The 15,724-nt window shown below is 40.1% G+C and overlaps 1 protein-coding gene across 4 annotated transcripts; it reads right to left on the bottom strand.

Annotated features, from left to right (window-relative positions):
* Positions 1 to 2,014: 2,014 nt before the first annotated feature.
* slc1a3a (solute carrier family 1 member 3a) lies at positions 2,015 to 15,206 on the bottom strand. Of its 4 annotated transcripts, XM_076099169.1 has the most exons (9): positions 15,023 to 15,206; positions 13,956 to 14,093; positions 5,523 to 5,727; positions 5,391 to 5,433; positions 4,497 to 4,765; positions 4,161 to 4,394; positions 3,671 to 3,865; positions 3,102 to 3,236; positions 2,015 to 2,494 (listed from the first exon to the last, which is right to left on the bottom strand). In XM_076099169.1, exons 1-9 carry the CDS (start codon positions 15,204 to 15,206, stop codon positions 2,287 to 2,289), a joined length of 1,611 nt encoding a protein of 536 aa, XP_075955284.1. In that variant the 3' UTR covers positions 2,015 to 2,286. The 4 variants fall into 4 exon arrangements, with proteins under 4 accessions (XP_075955284.1, XP_075955285.1, XP_075955287.1 ...); XM_076099170.1 differs by lacking the exon at positions 3,102 to 3,236; XM_076099172.1 differs by lacking the exon at positions 13,956 to 14,093.
* Between the last annotated feature and the right edge of the window lie 518 nt (positions 15,207 to 15,724).

Genomic DNA, 15,724 nt, shown 5'->3' with positions numbered 1-15,724 from the left:
TCAGGGTTGGTGGAGGAAAATGAGAACAGCTCTCCACTCCAGTCCCACCAACCACCAGATGCTGCCACCTTAACACTCGCTGAGCTGTTCTGTATCTGTACATAACATCCCTCTGGGTAGCTCTGAGGTATGAATATTGGTAGTTTGCACACTGCCTAGAGTACGTATGTCCAAACTAGCTCAAGACAAGTCAATTTTATACAGCACAATAGGACTAATTTGGTCAGGGGGATTTACAATCTGTGCAGCATATGACACCGTCTGTCTGTTTGACCCTTGATTCAGATTAGAAAAAACTCTCTAAACCAAAACTTTAACAGGGTAACACATATGCAATTGATGTTGGGTGTACAGAATAAACCAACCAAATAAAAATTAATTCTAGACAATCAGGATGACAAAAAGGTAAACGTACAGAATATGGATCCAGAAAGATGTCAAATGAGGATTAAACAAGGATTCAAAACATGTAGATACATCTACCTTTTACACATATCATAGATTACATTTGTTGTCTTTCAGATGTCCATGATAAAATGATAAATACACAACCACCGATTTTATTTTTTTTTATTCATAAAAATCCATGCAAGATAAAACTACAACTATTGCTCAGTGACGTGTTTGTGTGTTTGTGTGTGCAGTCACATGTGAATTCATGAGAGAAACAATCATATCAAGAGAGACACCCGCAACTGTAAACAAAGGAACTATTCCATTTCCTCAAGTGTGTAAAGGACAAAAACATTTGGTCCTTTAAATCAGCCAGTTTTGCATTTGTAAAAGGAACTAGAGGGAATCGTTAGTTTGGTCAAAAGGTTTGTTAGAGCATATAGTTACAACATCTTTACACATGCAATCCTCAAGTAACCTTTTACCATTTAAAATCTACAATTAATGTACAATTTATCTACATTTATCTATACAAGTACAGTATATTCAGAAGAACCTTCTATACAAAGCAACTTATACATTGTTATGTATACTGAATTAGCTCAAGTACAAGCTAGCTAAAACAAAAGATATGGGAAATGAACTGAAATGTGTTACTTTACAACATGCATCCGTATTGAATCAAATGAAATAAACATTAGATTGTATTATCTAAAGAAAGCTGAATTGAGAATAAACAATTTGAGGTTAAATATCCAACCTACTGGCTATACCATTTTATTAATTTAATATAAAAGACATATTTCATACTACCATGTGAATATTTCAACCAAATAATGTTAGTTTAATCCATGCCCATGTCAGGGGGCCTATGTAAGGGATCGACTCACAGAACTCCATCAGAATTCATCAGAAATAAAATCACTACCATCTTCCCATTGAAGCAGTACTGTATTATTGTGCTGGTCAGTAATATGTTTAGGCATGGGCAGGTATGAGTTAAATAAACTATATAGAAATTTGGAAAGTCTTTTTGGTGCTTTTTTGGTTGAAATACAATGGCTTAAAATTCTGATTTGATTACGTTTTTAAAATTCTTAGCTCAGCAAATGTATCGTTTAAAACATGTCTGAGTGATTTTGGTTCGTCAGTCTTCATGATTGTAATGTTTGGTTGACTAGACTGGATAGTGGCCAAGTTAGTCTGACAGCACTTCCTGGTTTGTACAATTAGGGGACAAAGGGATGTGTGCTTTAGGGTAAATTACATCACTCACTCAGTCAGTTGAAAATACACCAAATCATAGAAAATATAGCCACCAACAGAAGTTGGTAAAATAAGCAGCCATTTTCCCCCAACGAAGTTGGCCCGGTCACCCCAGTGTATGTGCATGATATCCAACATTACACTTACGCTTTTCACATAAAACATCGCTCAAACAAAACAAAAGCAACAACTTTATAGCCTGGGCTGTGCAAGTATGGGCGTTAAGACTCACAGCAATACTGACCTCTAGTGGGTGAGATTAGTCATCACAGTTCTGAGAGAGGTTGGATATGGCACACAGGCCACGGACCATTAGGCTCTAAAGTAGTTCAGTCTTCATAGTAAACAGCTGCCACCCTATGGCAGATACAGTACTCTGCATCATATCACAAACCCTAGTAAAGACAATGCAACAGCAAACCATTTCAAGTCGACAGTGTGCCAGGAAAGACCACACTACATCTCGCACATCTTGGCTGAAAAATGTTCTAGCTGTAGATCAATTTATTTCAAACCCTCCAACCTTGTGAGAGGAAGGTTTTCAAATTAAGAGGAGCATAGTTTGAAAGCGTGGTTCAATGCAGTGCAATGGTTTTCCTAGGAATGTAGACAACCTCGGACAAAAATCTACATCTTGGTCTCGCTGTCAGCATGCCTCTCGGTATCATACTCATTCTCCTGGCGGATGAGCTGGTACGGCGTCTTGTCGGCCTCCTCCACCACTGAGTTGCCCACCTCGGGGTCCTTCTTCTGCAACTCGTGGCGAGACAGGTGCTCCACTATACCTGCACCGATGGAGTCTCCGAGGACGTTGGTGGTGGTGCGCAATCGGTCCCTGAGGAAAGACGGAGAACAGGTGAGGACGGGAGGCATGTAGAAGACAAGACGCGACAATATGAAACAACACAAGACAAGACAACATGAAACAAGAGAAGAGAAGAAAAGACGACACAAAAAAAAAAAAGAGAAAAAACTAAAAAGACTAACGAAGACAATGAATATTAAACTATTTAGTTGAAGTCATTGAAAATGAAGTACACATGGAGTGTCTGTAAATGTGTTTTGCATAAAATAGTATCGTTAGTAAACTGGAGGCATAGTTTTAATCGTTGCAGACAATTTCCAAACCACATGAAACACAGCTCTCACTGAGTTCAGATGCCGACTGAATAAAAAACAGATGGATGGACAAGGAATGTGAAGGGAGTGTCTCTGGAAGCTGTCCTATAATCCACTCAAGAGTGCAAACCAGGTTGACCCCGTTTAACCTCTTAAAATCCCCCTGAGAAGAGCTCAATTGAATTCATACTACTATATCATAACTATATTTCCTTGTGACTTAACCCTCTTCATCCCTCTCTAAAACCCGCATTTTTCAGTTTCTAAAGAGTGCTGGTGCTACTTGAGGAAACATCCTAAGATGTCATATAAACCATACTTACAGGAACCAATCAACTGCAATGATGAGTGTGATGTCATCAGTGGGCAGGCCTACAGACGTTAGCACTATCACCATGGTGACCAGTCCTGCCTGAGGGATTCCAGCTGCTCCAATACTGGCTGCTGTCGCCGTGATACTGATGGTAAAGGGGGAGGGAAAAAGGCAGACGCGGAGACATTTTAGGTGCCTAAAAATCATTCATAAGTACAACTGTGACAGACATGTCCCTGTATTGACCTCTCGATCATTCCTAGAATTGAAGAGGGTCACTTAGAATTCATTCCCTTGGCTGAAATACAATCTCCCATCTACTGCTGGACAGAAAGCATAACTGGTGGAAAGTAATTTATAAAGCAGCAACCTGTGGTTTTGAGGCTTGGAGATGCTTCACTTGGGTTAGGCTGCATTTATTGCCATAATGGAAAAACAAATGCAATTGAAATATTCTCTGGTACATCCAAAACTGATTCAATTCTTTGAGCAGGTAAAAAAAAAACATCAGTTTGGGTCTTTTTTAAATCATTGAATGAATGGCATTAATTCATGTTTTTAGTACTGTATATCACATACCTGATGGTGAGAATCTGTCCAAAGGTAAGGTCATAATCATTGACCTGAGCAATAAAGATGGCAGCCAGGGCTTCATATAAAGCTGTGCCATCCATGTTTATGGTGGCGCCGACAGGGAGCACGAAACGGGTCACGCGCTTGTCCACCTTGTTGTTTTCCTCCAGGCATTTAAAAGTGACAGGCAGTGTGGCAGAACTGACAGAGAAGAGAGGGAGGGGGAGAGTGAAAAAACAGAGACAAAGACAGAGACAGTCTCCTAGAAACTACCGCAAGATGCTGAATCATGCTCATCAACGCTCATCATCCGTTGCATCCAGGGAGGCTCTTTACCAAAGTGTAAAACCACTCACTGCAAGTCAGCTATGATTTAAAAATGCAACAATTTAAATTCCCTATATTGTACATAAGAGAATGACAATACATTCTACCTTGAGCTGGACTTCAATTTAATAATAATTGATATTTTTGGATAAAAAACCCAATCACATACCTTGATGATGTTCCCAGGGCAGTGATGAGTGCCTGCAACAGCCCAGCGATGAAAACGTAGGGGTTCTTCCTGGTGACGATGAAGTAGAGCGTTGGTAGGACAACTACGGCGTGGATGGTCAGGCCGCAAATGACGGTCACTGTGTACATTGCCAGCTGGCCACCCATGGATGTGATGTCGTCCATCTCCACGATCTTACCAGCAATCAGGAACAGGATACCGATAGGGGCGTACCTGAGGTTCGATGAGTGTTACTGTTAATGCAGATCATCCGACACTTCATTCCACATTTATCTCTCTCCACCCATTCAGCAATCCATCCCTGCTGGTACTCACCACATGATTATGGCGACCAGCCTCATGACGGCTTCATTGAGACAGTCGAAGAAGTCCTTGAGGGGCTTCCCCTGTTCCTTCATGCTCCCGATGATCAGACCGAAGCAGATTGAGAACACCACCAGGCCGAGAGCATTGACTCCGTTAACCGACCCTGGCACTGGGATCGTCTCCTCCCGGGTGATCTCCTCGCTACCGTTGAGTGTGAATACGGTGTCATTCACTGTTATCCTCACGAGGACTACTCTCTTGGCATACTGCGTCTTGAACTGCAAAGAGGACGAGTTGAATAGCGATTAATTCCTGGAGCAGAAATATTTTTATAAATACTTTTAGTCAAGAATAAATAATAAGTATTTGAGTCAGGGTCATTGAAGATTTACCAAGTACATCTATTGTTCGAATATAAAGAAAGTATCTTAAACTTCATAAGAATTCCAGGCTAACATGTTCAATTTCAATTATTTACACTAAAACAAATAGATTGGGATGTAGTTATTTGTTGGTGCTTTCAACTTCCTATATTACCATCTGGTACACAAAATGTCACAATGTCACCTAAGTTCCCCCGCCTGCATAAAATGTGTTGGAATAAGGAAATGAAAGGGGCACGGAGATGAGGGCCTCGGTTATCAACTCAGCTGAGTCAGATGTAAGCATGGAAAGCAAATTTACATTTAGTTGCTGAGGAATTTAATTTCCTGCGTAACAGAGATCTCCAGTAAGTTGAACGTCCACAAGAATGACGACGGCATTATGAACATACAAAAGAAACGTGCCGGAGAGGCTTTAAACAATGTGAAATGTGCACTCTATGCTAAAGTGAGACAATTAAGGAATACAATATTTCATGTAACTGCAGGACAAAGACAGGGGATGTTGTGGGAGAGTCACCTGTTTGGTGCAAGCCTCCACAAGGTTAGGAGGAATCATGTTTCTAGAAGACACAACAAAAGAGGTACATTTTCGTTAGGATTAACAGATTATTTACAGATTACAAACGTGCATGAATGTTTGTGTGGGTACCTGATGAGGTCCAGGAAGGCATCAGATGCGTTGATCTCCTCTATCTTTGGCTGTTTGGTGAACTCATCCTTTGATCCTTTCCCAGGGTGAATAATGAGAACCAAGACGATACCGATGAACACGGCAATGACAGTAGTGGTGGTGTAGTAGACCACCGCCCTCAGCCCCATTTTCCCAGAAGCACGGCCGTCCAGAGCGGCCATACCTGAAAAGGACATATCATCTAAATGAATCTATTTCAGTACAAAAGGGTTTCTCCTCCAAAGAGTTCCTATAGTTTCAGTCATGCATTTACAATTACACACAAATAGCTTTCAGTCACATGCTCTTAAACAAAATGAAGATCAAATGTTGCCAATGCTGTGTCGTTGCATCAAGAGAGTGCAGGAATATTTCAAATACAGTGCAATAATCTCAGAATCTGGTTCAGCTGATGTTACATGGAACAAAAGATCCCTTTCACTTTTAGTCATGCTGCTCCGCAACCTTAAATATGCATAGATGAGTCACTAGCTTCTGTCTGTATGAGCATACAGTTAGCCTGGGAAAAGGTGCTGTAATTATGGGTCAATTACATCTGTCTGGATTATCTGCCCAGCAATCTATGATAACAAAGAGCGGCAGGAAACTCAATCTGACTCCTTTACAGATGGGAAAACAACACCTACCAGATCTAATACACAAAAGCTGTTTACATACTGTACATCCAATATATACAGATAATATAGTTTAAGCAAATAGCTGCAAGCAGAAACTCTTTGAAAACAAGCCAGAGATTATGTTCTCAAATTGTGATTTTGTGCTTTTGCTAGTTGGGCAACAGGTTTCACCCAAGTAGAGTTAGCATCATTCCAACTATTGTGTTCATACAACAGCACTGTATGTCCCAAAGTGTGACATTGGTTTATTGTTAACACAGAGATTAGACGGGGACTAACAGTCGGACCAACAGTCAATTGAATATTTGGCAGAGAAAATACCAACAGAGCGACGTCAAATGCAGAACAAAAAAAAGTGTTGCAGCTGATTATCGAGTTACAAAGAAATACTTTGCTCCCTGCAAAGTCTGATGATCATTCCTGCAAGGAAGGCAGGATGCTAATTATATGTTACCTAAAATATGTGGTGAGTTTTATTTTACGGGCCTGCTGAAAAGCAGTTTTTTTTTTTGTAAATTGTGTTTATTCTCAAAAGCAGAGTGCACAGTTATACATTGCACATGTCATTTGTCATTTTCTCCCCCCCCCAACATTCCCCCAACAGAGAACAAATCGCACTGCTTCAATTGTCAAAAAGCACATTACAGTATTAGTAGCTCAAGTATACACAAAAGTAAAAATGGTGTAGTAGGGTATTACAGACAAACAGAAACCAGTAATGACTTTCTGGAAATTGGAAGTTATTGCTATTCTTAATTCCTACAACAACGTGAGATGGTTTATGAATCTAATGAGAGAGTCTTCAATTTATCAAAGTATCGTATGATCGGACCCCAAGTAGATTCGAATTTCTCAGGCTGTCGCCGCAGCGAGAACTTAATTTTCTCCAATTTTAAAAAGAACACCAGGTCCTTTAACCACATGGAGGCACTGGGAGGACGAGGTGACTTCCAGTCCAATAGGATTCTCCTTCGTGCCAAGAGGGTTGAGAAAGCAATTATGTTTTTGTGTTGCTTCATTAACGTCTGACCTCCACTCCCCTGAACACCAAAGATACACATCCAGGCGTTGGGTAAAATATTCAGATTAAGGGACTGTGATAGAACTTTGAATATTGTCTCCCAGTAATTTGCCAGTTGGGGGCAGTACCAAAACATGTGAGTAAGATCCTGAAAAGCAGGTTTGACGGTGCTGTTTAGCCCGCAGGCTAAACCTTCCTCCACAGCTCTGACAGCATTAAACAGGATTTGTCAGGATAAAGGTGCTAAAATGAAATACAGCCACCCAGAGAACTGGATTTGGAAACATTTCAAAGTGTCACATCCTATTATGGCCATTATCTTCATTCAGAGCTGTCATATGTGGCTCTTTGACACTGTTTTTACATTACATTATTACATTACAGTCATTTTAGCAGACGCTTTTATCCAAAGCAACTTACAATTCAGAGTCTATCACATTTCTACACCGTAGGCACAACTACGGAAGCAATTTTGGGGTTAAGTGTCTTGCTCAAGGACACATCGCCATGCGACTAGCAGAGCCGGAGCCAGGGATTGAACCGCCAACCCTCTGATTGAAAGACGGCCCTGCTATCCACTTAGCCACAGTCGCCCCGTTTGTGTGTGCGTGTGTGTGTGCGTGTGCGTGCGTGTGTGTGGGTGGGTGTGTGTGTGTACCTACTGCCCCTGCTTTGGCCCTCTCTGTTCCTCTGTTCTCAACATGCTCAGGACTACGGCTTTTATCCAACTCTTTTGGGTCCTCTTCCTTCCCTCCTCATCCTCCCCTCTTCATCCTCCCCTCCCTCATTCTCTTTTCCCAAATTCTTCCCCTCCTCTCCCAAACACCCCACCTCTTGTTTCAGGGTGCCCCCGTAGTAGCCCTCCCCTGCTGTCCCTCCTCTCCGACCCCGACATCTTTGCCTCCCTCCTCTCTCTCTTTTTCTTTCTTGCACGCTGATCTTATTGCTGCAATCCTTTCATAAACCCAACACCCCCCCACCCCAATTCTCCTGCTCTCCTCCAATTTCTTTTTCTAACAGCCATGGGAAAACTTGTTGACTTAGTCAGCCCCGCACGCACACAATGATCCCCTGCCTGTTGCCCGGGCAACAACGGATCTCCCCAATTCCATCCTTTTAAAAGAACGAAAGAATCAAGATTGAAGGAGAGCCAAATTACTTTCTTTCTCATATGGGGAATGTTCTTCAAACACAAAAGTTACTGCAGGAGGTCTAACCAGAGGGCCATTGACTCTGCATGGGCTCAGATTGACTCCACAGCTCCAACAAGACTTTACCGTCAGAAAATAACATTTTAATAAATAAATCAGCATTTCCCAGAGATTTATTCTTCTATACCATTATATTTCAGGGAATAATGAGAATTTACCCCACTCTAAATGCTATAAGTATAATAATATATGCTTTTTTATTGAAAGTATGAAGTTACACCTGGACCACATAGCTATTTAACAAGGGATCATTCAACTTGTACTTTACTACCAGCTTTTTACATACTGTTACAAATTCTGACAAAATAATTTCAATCCGTAAATAGATATTTATTTTCTATAACTTCTTAATTATTTCATTACGTTGCTGCCTTTATTTATTAAAGTCACAACGAATCTGTCCAGTTATTCAACACCTGCATTTTATCCTCCATTCTGGAATGTCCTGTCTTTACTCCTTGTCCTGGGCTTCCCATTGACTCCCCCCCCCCCTACATTCAAGTTCCCCTTCCAGCGACCTCCATAATCATCCTCCGTTTTCTCTTTTTACTGCCCACATCCCCTCTCCCTGTCCAGCCCTCTTCTTGGCTCTATTAATACTCCGTGGTGGACTTTTAGCTCTCATAATGAAAAACCTGAAAACAATATGACTTTTGTGGAGAAGACATGTTGAATAGTTTGTCCTTCATCCATTGGTTCTCCTATGGATGCTCTAGAAACAGAGCTTGATTACATTTATGCTGAAGGACATTGGTTCTAATAGGAAAGTTGGTGAAATACAGATAAACATAAAGCTAAAGTGTGTCAAAAACACTCTTCAAGATCAAGAGAAGATGTTGTCCTCTAACATATACCTAAAAACTGATGTCGCAGTTTCAGCAGAAATCTAACATACTGTGGGAGAAAAAAAACGTATCTACAGCTGGGTTGCAGGTGTTGAAAAAAACTAAGGTAATAAGTTTCCTCCCATGTGAGTAAAGAAAAAAATTCCTTCAATTCCTTATAATGTCAGCATGTGCAGGTATGTAGGGTGGATCCAGATCCTTTTAACCCAAAAGCACACACTGTGACATTAGAAACAATCTTTTGGCTTTATTTTGGATCTGCATAGTTTGATAAGAGCGGCCTTTTAAAAGAACGAAAGAATCAAGATTGAAGGAGAGCCAAATTACTTTCTTTCTCATATGGGGAATGTTCTTCAAACACAAAAGTTAAGGGCGAGGCGGGGGGGGGGGGGGGGGGGGGGGGGACTGCAGGAGGTCTAACCAGAGGGCCATTGACTCTGCATGGGCTCAGATTGACTCCACAGCTCCAACAAGACTTTACCGTCAGAAAATAACATTTTAATAAATAAATCAGCATTTCCCAGAGATTTATTCTTCTATACCATTATATTTCAGGGAATAATGAGAATTTACCCCACTCTAAATGCTATAAGTATAATAATATATGCTTTTTTATTGAAAGTATGAAGTTACACCTGGACCACATAGCTATTTAACAAGGGATCATTCAACTTGTACTTTACTACCAGCTTTTTACAAACTGTTACAAATTCTGACAAAATAATTTCAATCCGTAAATAGATATTTATTTTCTATAACTTCTTAATTATTTCATTACGTTGCTGCCTTTATTTATTAAAGTCACAACGAATCTGTCCAGTTATTCAACACCTGCATTTTATCCTCCATTCTGGAATGTCCTGTCTTTACTCCTTGTCCTGGGCTTCCCATTGACTCCCCCCCCCCCTACATTCAAGTTCCCCTTCCAGCGACCTCCATAATCATCCTCCGTTTTCTCTTTTTACTGCCCACATCCCCTCTCCCTGTCCAGCCCTCTTCTTGGCTCTATTAATACTCCGTGGTGGACTTTTAGCTCTCATAATGAAAAACCTGAAAACAATATGACTTTTGTGGAGAAGACATGTTGAATAGTTTGTCCTTCATCCATTGGTTCTCCTATGGATGCTCTAGAAACAGAGCTTGATTACATTTATGCTGAAGGACATTGGTTCTAATAGGAAAGTTGGTGAAATACAGATAAACATAAAGCTAAAGTGTGTCAAAAACACTCTTCAAGATCAAGAGAAGATGTTGTCCTCTAACATATACCTAAAAACTGATGTCGCAGTTTCAGCAGAAATCTAACATACTGTGGGAGAAAAAAAACATATCTACAGCTGGGTTGCAGGTGTTGAAAAAAACTAAGGTAATAAGTTTCCTCCCATGTGAGTAAAGAAAAAAATTCCTTCAATTCCTTATAATGTCAGCATGTGCAGGTATGTAGGGTGGATCCAGATCCTTTTAACCCAAAAGCACACACTGTGACATTAGAAACAATCTTTTGGCTTTATTTTGGATCTGCATAGTTTGATAAGAGCGGCTTCGTTTGTCAAACAAAACAAGCTCAAACACTGTGTTGTCATATATTTTTTGATCATTATTATCATTTATTTACCAGGATAGTCTCATTGTGAGCTTCAGGGGTAAAGCTGTATAGATGAATTTCAGGAGATATACAGTATATCCTTTTTTTGTTAATAAGGAAGTCGAATGAGTGGTATGACACACTGTGACAAAGTGGGCTGAAGAGCAGGTCACTTTAACAGCAAATCAATTCGTTACAGAAAACCTGATATTAATTTAATTCTGATTAGGATCTGGAATGACAATCTACTAAAACCAGGTTAAAATAAAGGAATCAGTTGTGCCATTCAGAATTGTATGTGTGATTGAATGAGGGGATAGCCGGTGACTTTGGAAGATTACAGTAATAAAATGGTATCTTATCTGCATTCTAGACTTTAAATTAGTTTTTATAATATTTTTTCATTTGCTTTTTAGAGTCTTGTTAGACATGTAGGTTGATGCATTTACTGTGGTTGAATTAGCTTTCTATGTGCAGCTATCGGGTTAATTCTTGCTGGTGGCATGGTACCTATGTGGGTCTTTGTGGCTGATGCAGATAAAGTCTGTTCAAACTAGTGCTTGTGTTGCACAGAAAATGACTGATGATTAATGCAAGGTATTTTATTGTTGTGTGATAGTGCAGTGTAGACTATCTAAATCATGTTGCACAACCAAATTAACTGAATATTCAACAATAACAGAAACAAAACAAATAAAAACACGATATTCCATGTAATATATGGTTTCTGGAAGTTTTGAAAACAAGGCAACAGTAGGAGTAAAATAATAATAATTATACTAGTTAATAATAACAATAATAATAATAATAGCAATAGCAATCATAATAGTAATAATAATAAGTGCCAAGATACAAAGAAAAACCAAAATGTTATGTAAAGTGTGTTATTTTGACTAATATAGTAGTTGACGTTTTCCACTCTAATGACAACTTTATAGCAGATAACACTATCTCTGATGACTTGGATGGGGCACATGCACACACATGAGAACGGAGCCGTGTGCCGGATGACTTGGTTTGTTTTAGCTGCTGTCATGTGACATGATGTCAGAGGAGGCTGATGTTATGCCCCGCTGCAGCACAAAGCAGGTTATTATCGGACGTGTCTCTATCATCCCTTCGTGAAATGGGCCTCTTGCTATATCAATCACTGCTCAAGGATTGGACATTTGGTCTCAGTATATCCTGCCTAGCTTGATCAGTCAGTGATGCTGACCAGTGTTTTTGGAAAGTCTATTATTTTACGTCCATAACAAGTGGAGGCTCAGCTGGAAGAAAACATCCCTGCGTGTCTGAATGAGTGTATGAACCATGTCAACAGTGATGAATGAACTCATTATATCCAGGGATTAGGACTGAAAATCTCAGTGTCATATGTTTGTTTTTTCCTCAAGCATATGCTCAAATACATGTGAGCTGCAGCAGATACAAGATATACTGAAACCACAAAGTAATCAAGCCCCCCAATTGCTTATTCAATGAAAACACAACAAATTTGGGATGGCTTTGGTCATGCTGTATCAAGATGAAGAACATTACAACATTGGTCAAGCATGTGACTGATAACATCATGGACGTATCACTGAATGGGCCTACCGTGCACAGGCTCAAGAGCCTAAAGTGTTAGCCCCCCCCCCCCCCTTTCATAGTCATTGTGAGACACAAAGAGACTCACAAAGACTACAAAGAGATACAATGCAACTTCAAAACGACTCAAAATTACAACAAAGAGACAAAACAACAACAAAAAGGGGCAAAACAACCACAAAGAGTCACACAATGACGAGAAAGAGATACAACGCAACTTCAAAGATATTCGAAATTACAACAAAGAGACACAAAACAACCACAGACAAAAATAACTACAAAGATACAAAAAACAACAACAAAGAGACACAAAGCAACTACAAAGAGACTCAAGACGACTACAAAAAGACACAAAACAACTACAAAGGGACGCTAAATGACCATAACAATGGGAAAACAACCACAGACACAAAATAACTACAACAATAACAAAACAATTACAAAGAAACACAAAAGACTACAAAGAGACTCAAGATGACCACAAAGAGACACAAAACAATGACAAAAAGGGGCATAACAACCACAGACAAAATATAAGTGTGTCTTGCTCCTATAGGAGTGGTGGTGGGGCCTTTTGCATGTCTTTACCCAGGGGCCCATTGTCTCATTAGCCAGTCATGAAGTCTAGTAGTGTAAAGTTCAAAGCATATCTCTCAATGTATGCCTATCTCTTGCTCATTAGGTCATCTTAACCCCGTCCACCACTTGGCCGAAACCAACAAACAGCGTAGACTGAACAAACAGCTGGCTCACTCTGCCACTCATGAGGTACATGTTGGTCTATATAGCCACACAACAACAAACATTACTATCACTGGTATGACATTTATTCACAGAAAACACACACTACCTGTGAATCATGTAACTACAATCTCAAACCAACCAGAGTCAGAGTATGGTCCTACTTTTTCCATATGTGCGAATGGATATTGTGCTGTACCTTCACTTTAGACTAGGAGACAGTATTAGGGAACACAGTAGTTGAAGATGGATGGGTTTTGTTTTGTTTGGTTGTCAGAAAGCTGTAGAGCCATGCTGAGCCTTACAGATAAGTTGCAGATAAAAGAAAATGTCAGGGTTTGTGTGGTATCAGGCGAAAAAGTAGACGGCTGCGTATTGTGACTTAGTTGTTTGATATCAATTTAGAACAAAGAAGTGTCACTCTGGTTTGAACTGTCTTAGTGATGTGTGCTTATTTTAGATATCTGAGCTACATTTGAACTAAAAATAGCCAATGTTTTTTGCCGTAATTACAATTACGTGTTACAATCATGTGGGGAGTGCTGTGTATAAGCCTTGGGTGTGTTCAACATTGTCACATTTATTTTGTTAACATTATTGATGCAATTCGTAAATTCACATGTGTGTGAAGTATTTCACTTAGATTATCAATGTCTGAAAACAAACGGTTTAGGTCTTTCAAAAAGCAAGAATACTGTTATTTCAAAATCTTTTCTTTTAAAGTGAATAGAAGAGTAAGAGGTCAAATTAAACATATGGCTCTAAAATGACCTGATGTTCATACCTGTGATGAGGCTGGAAACCAGCAGGGGCAGCACCAGCATCTGAAGCATTCTCATCAGCAGCTCTCCAGGGAACGAGAAGTACTTCACCTCCCGGTAAGACATTTTATAAGGTCGGAGGGCAAATCCAAGTATGATGCCTACAGTGTGGAAAAGATGTGGAAGAAAAGTCAAAACTTTATCAGCACATTTCAAGTTTTTTCATGATTAGACCTGAAGAGAGTCCCATATTTGACACCTAGTTGGATTTAATCATACTACAGCAAAATGTTGCATATCTATGAATGGATATCAATACCACAATGATAAGTTCCGAAATAAAACCTGAAAGCTGAAACATTTCCAAAACAGAATCCGGTTTATTGCCAATGAGGTTTCATGTACAAATAATGTGTTTTTTATAATGATGCAAGAGAGGTGTGGTATAATCTTCAAGATTAAAGCATGTGAGTACATAGTCATTGTTGCTGGGAAGACTTTTAATTAGCAGTAGAATATGCTGCTATTTTGAGGGGGATAGGCATTGACTGTCACTTCTGCTGTGGTCATTTTTAAACTTGATTTCAGTTTCAGTGAAGTCTATTCACTTAAAGAGCAGTTCATCCCCACCAACAGGGCCCAGGTGGCTGACCCATTAACCTGAAGTGAAGAATATCCTGAATTCAACAAACCAACAAGTCCCATGTGTTTGTTATGGCATGGTGCAAATCCAGCCAGGCTGCAGATGTGCATGCGGTGGGTGGGCCTGGCTCACTTCCTACTGAGTCAGATTCAAAGGTTAATGGCAACAGGTCAAGGGTCAGCTGCAGGGTCAGACAAAAGCCTGTCTGCTAAATTCATCTGAGGCCCCTCATATGCTCTCATCCGGTGGGTTTGTTTCTATTCATTTCCTTCTTCCGTACTGCTACACTTGTGTTGGTTACCCCAGATTGAAGGATTGTTGGATCGGGTGGTGATGAGAAGAGCAAACAAAGTCTCCAAAAATATCCCGTTTTAAGTCAACTAAATAACGACTAGAATGCAGTGTCTAAACAGTGTCTCACGGGACAAAGAAAATGTTCACACTTACCAAGAATTACAGCAGCGACGGTAAAGAGCACAAAGGCGTTTCTCTTGAAGAATCCTTTCACGTCATCCTTCGTGATGTTCTCCACTTTCTTCTTGGCCAGCATTGATCGGGACTGGATCATGGCCCGGATCTGGTGAAGACCGCTCCGGTTCCTTTGTGGGTTCTCCCCGTTGCTCTGAGTCATAGCTGCCTCTGGAATCGTCAGATCTGTTAAAAAACTTGCAGGAACTTGAACTTGTCAGTCAACTTTGATGGACACACCTTTCAGGTGTTGCTTGATGAAAGCTGTTGCTCCTCTTCCTCTCTTATGAGTGTCTTGATTGAAAGGGAAGAACATATTGTGAGAGGTAGCATTTGATATTTGAGCACAAAAACAAGTGCGGAAAGGTAATCTATCCATTTTTTGAGTTGTGCTGTGTATCATGGCTCTGCTACAATCTATAGGAACTGTCACTCAAAAACTCTATACAGCACATACAAAGTCCAAAAATGATTACAAAATGTAATATAATGTAAGTCTTCTGTCAATGAAACGCTGTATATATGAATGAAGAACACATGTGTTGCACCCATAGGGCATTCAGACTTCCTTATACGTACACTCGAGTAACTAACACACGTGCGGTTATACTAATATTGATTCACAGCCTCACACACATGCAGACACACACAGATACAGCTACTGGTCAAATGGTAAATATC

Source organism: Anarhichas minor, unplaced genomic scaffold (genome assembly GCF_050575085.1).
Source record: "Anarhichas minor isolate MPS153535 unplaced genomic scaffold, ASM5057508v1 ptg000025l, whole genome shotgun sequence".
In the NCBI taxonomy this organism is placed as follows: Eukaryota; Metazoa; Chordata; class Actinopteri; order Perciformes; family Anarhichadidae; genus Anarhichas; species Anarhichas minor.
Note: the sequence above shows the minus strand (reverse complement) of the source record. Positions and strands in the feature narration are given on the sequence as shown.

Excerpts from the sequence above, each read along its gene's own strand:
- slc1a3a (XM_076099169.1), bottom strand. The coding sequence starts at position 15,206 with ATGACTCAGAGCAACGGGGAGAACCCACAAAGGAACCGGAGCGGTCTT. Across the intron at positions 5,728-13,955 it reads GGTTTCCAGCCTCATCACAG|GTATGGCCGCTCTGGACGGC; the intron begins GTATGAACATCA and ends TGTCCTTTTCAG. Across the intron at positions 5,434-5,522 it reads GCCTTCCTGGACCTCATCAG|AAACATGATTCCTCCTAACC; the intron begins GTACCCACACAA and ends TGTGTCTTCTAG.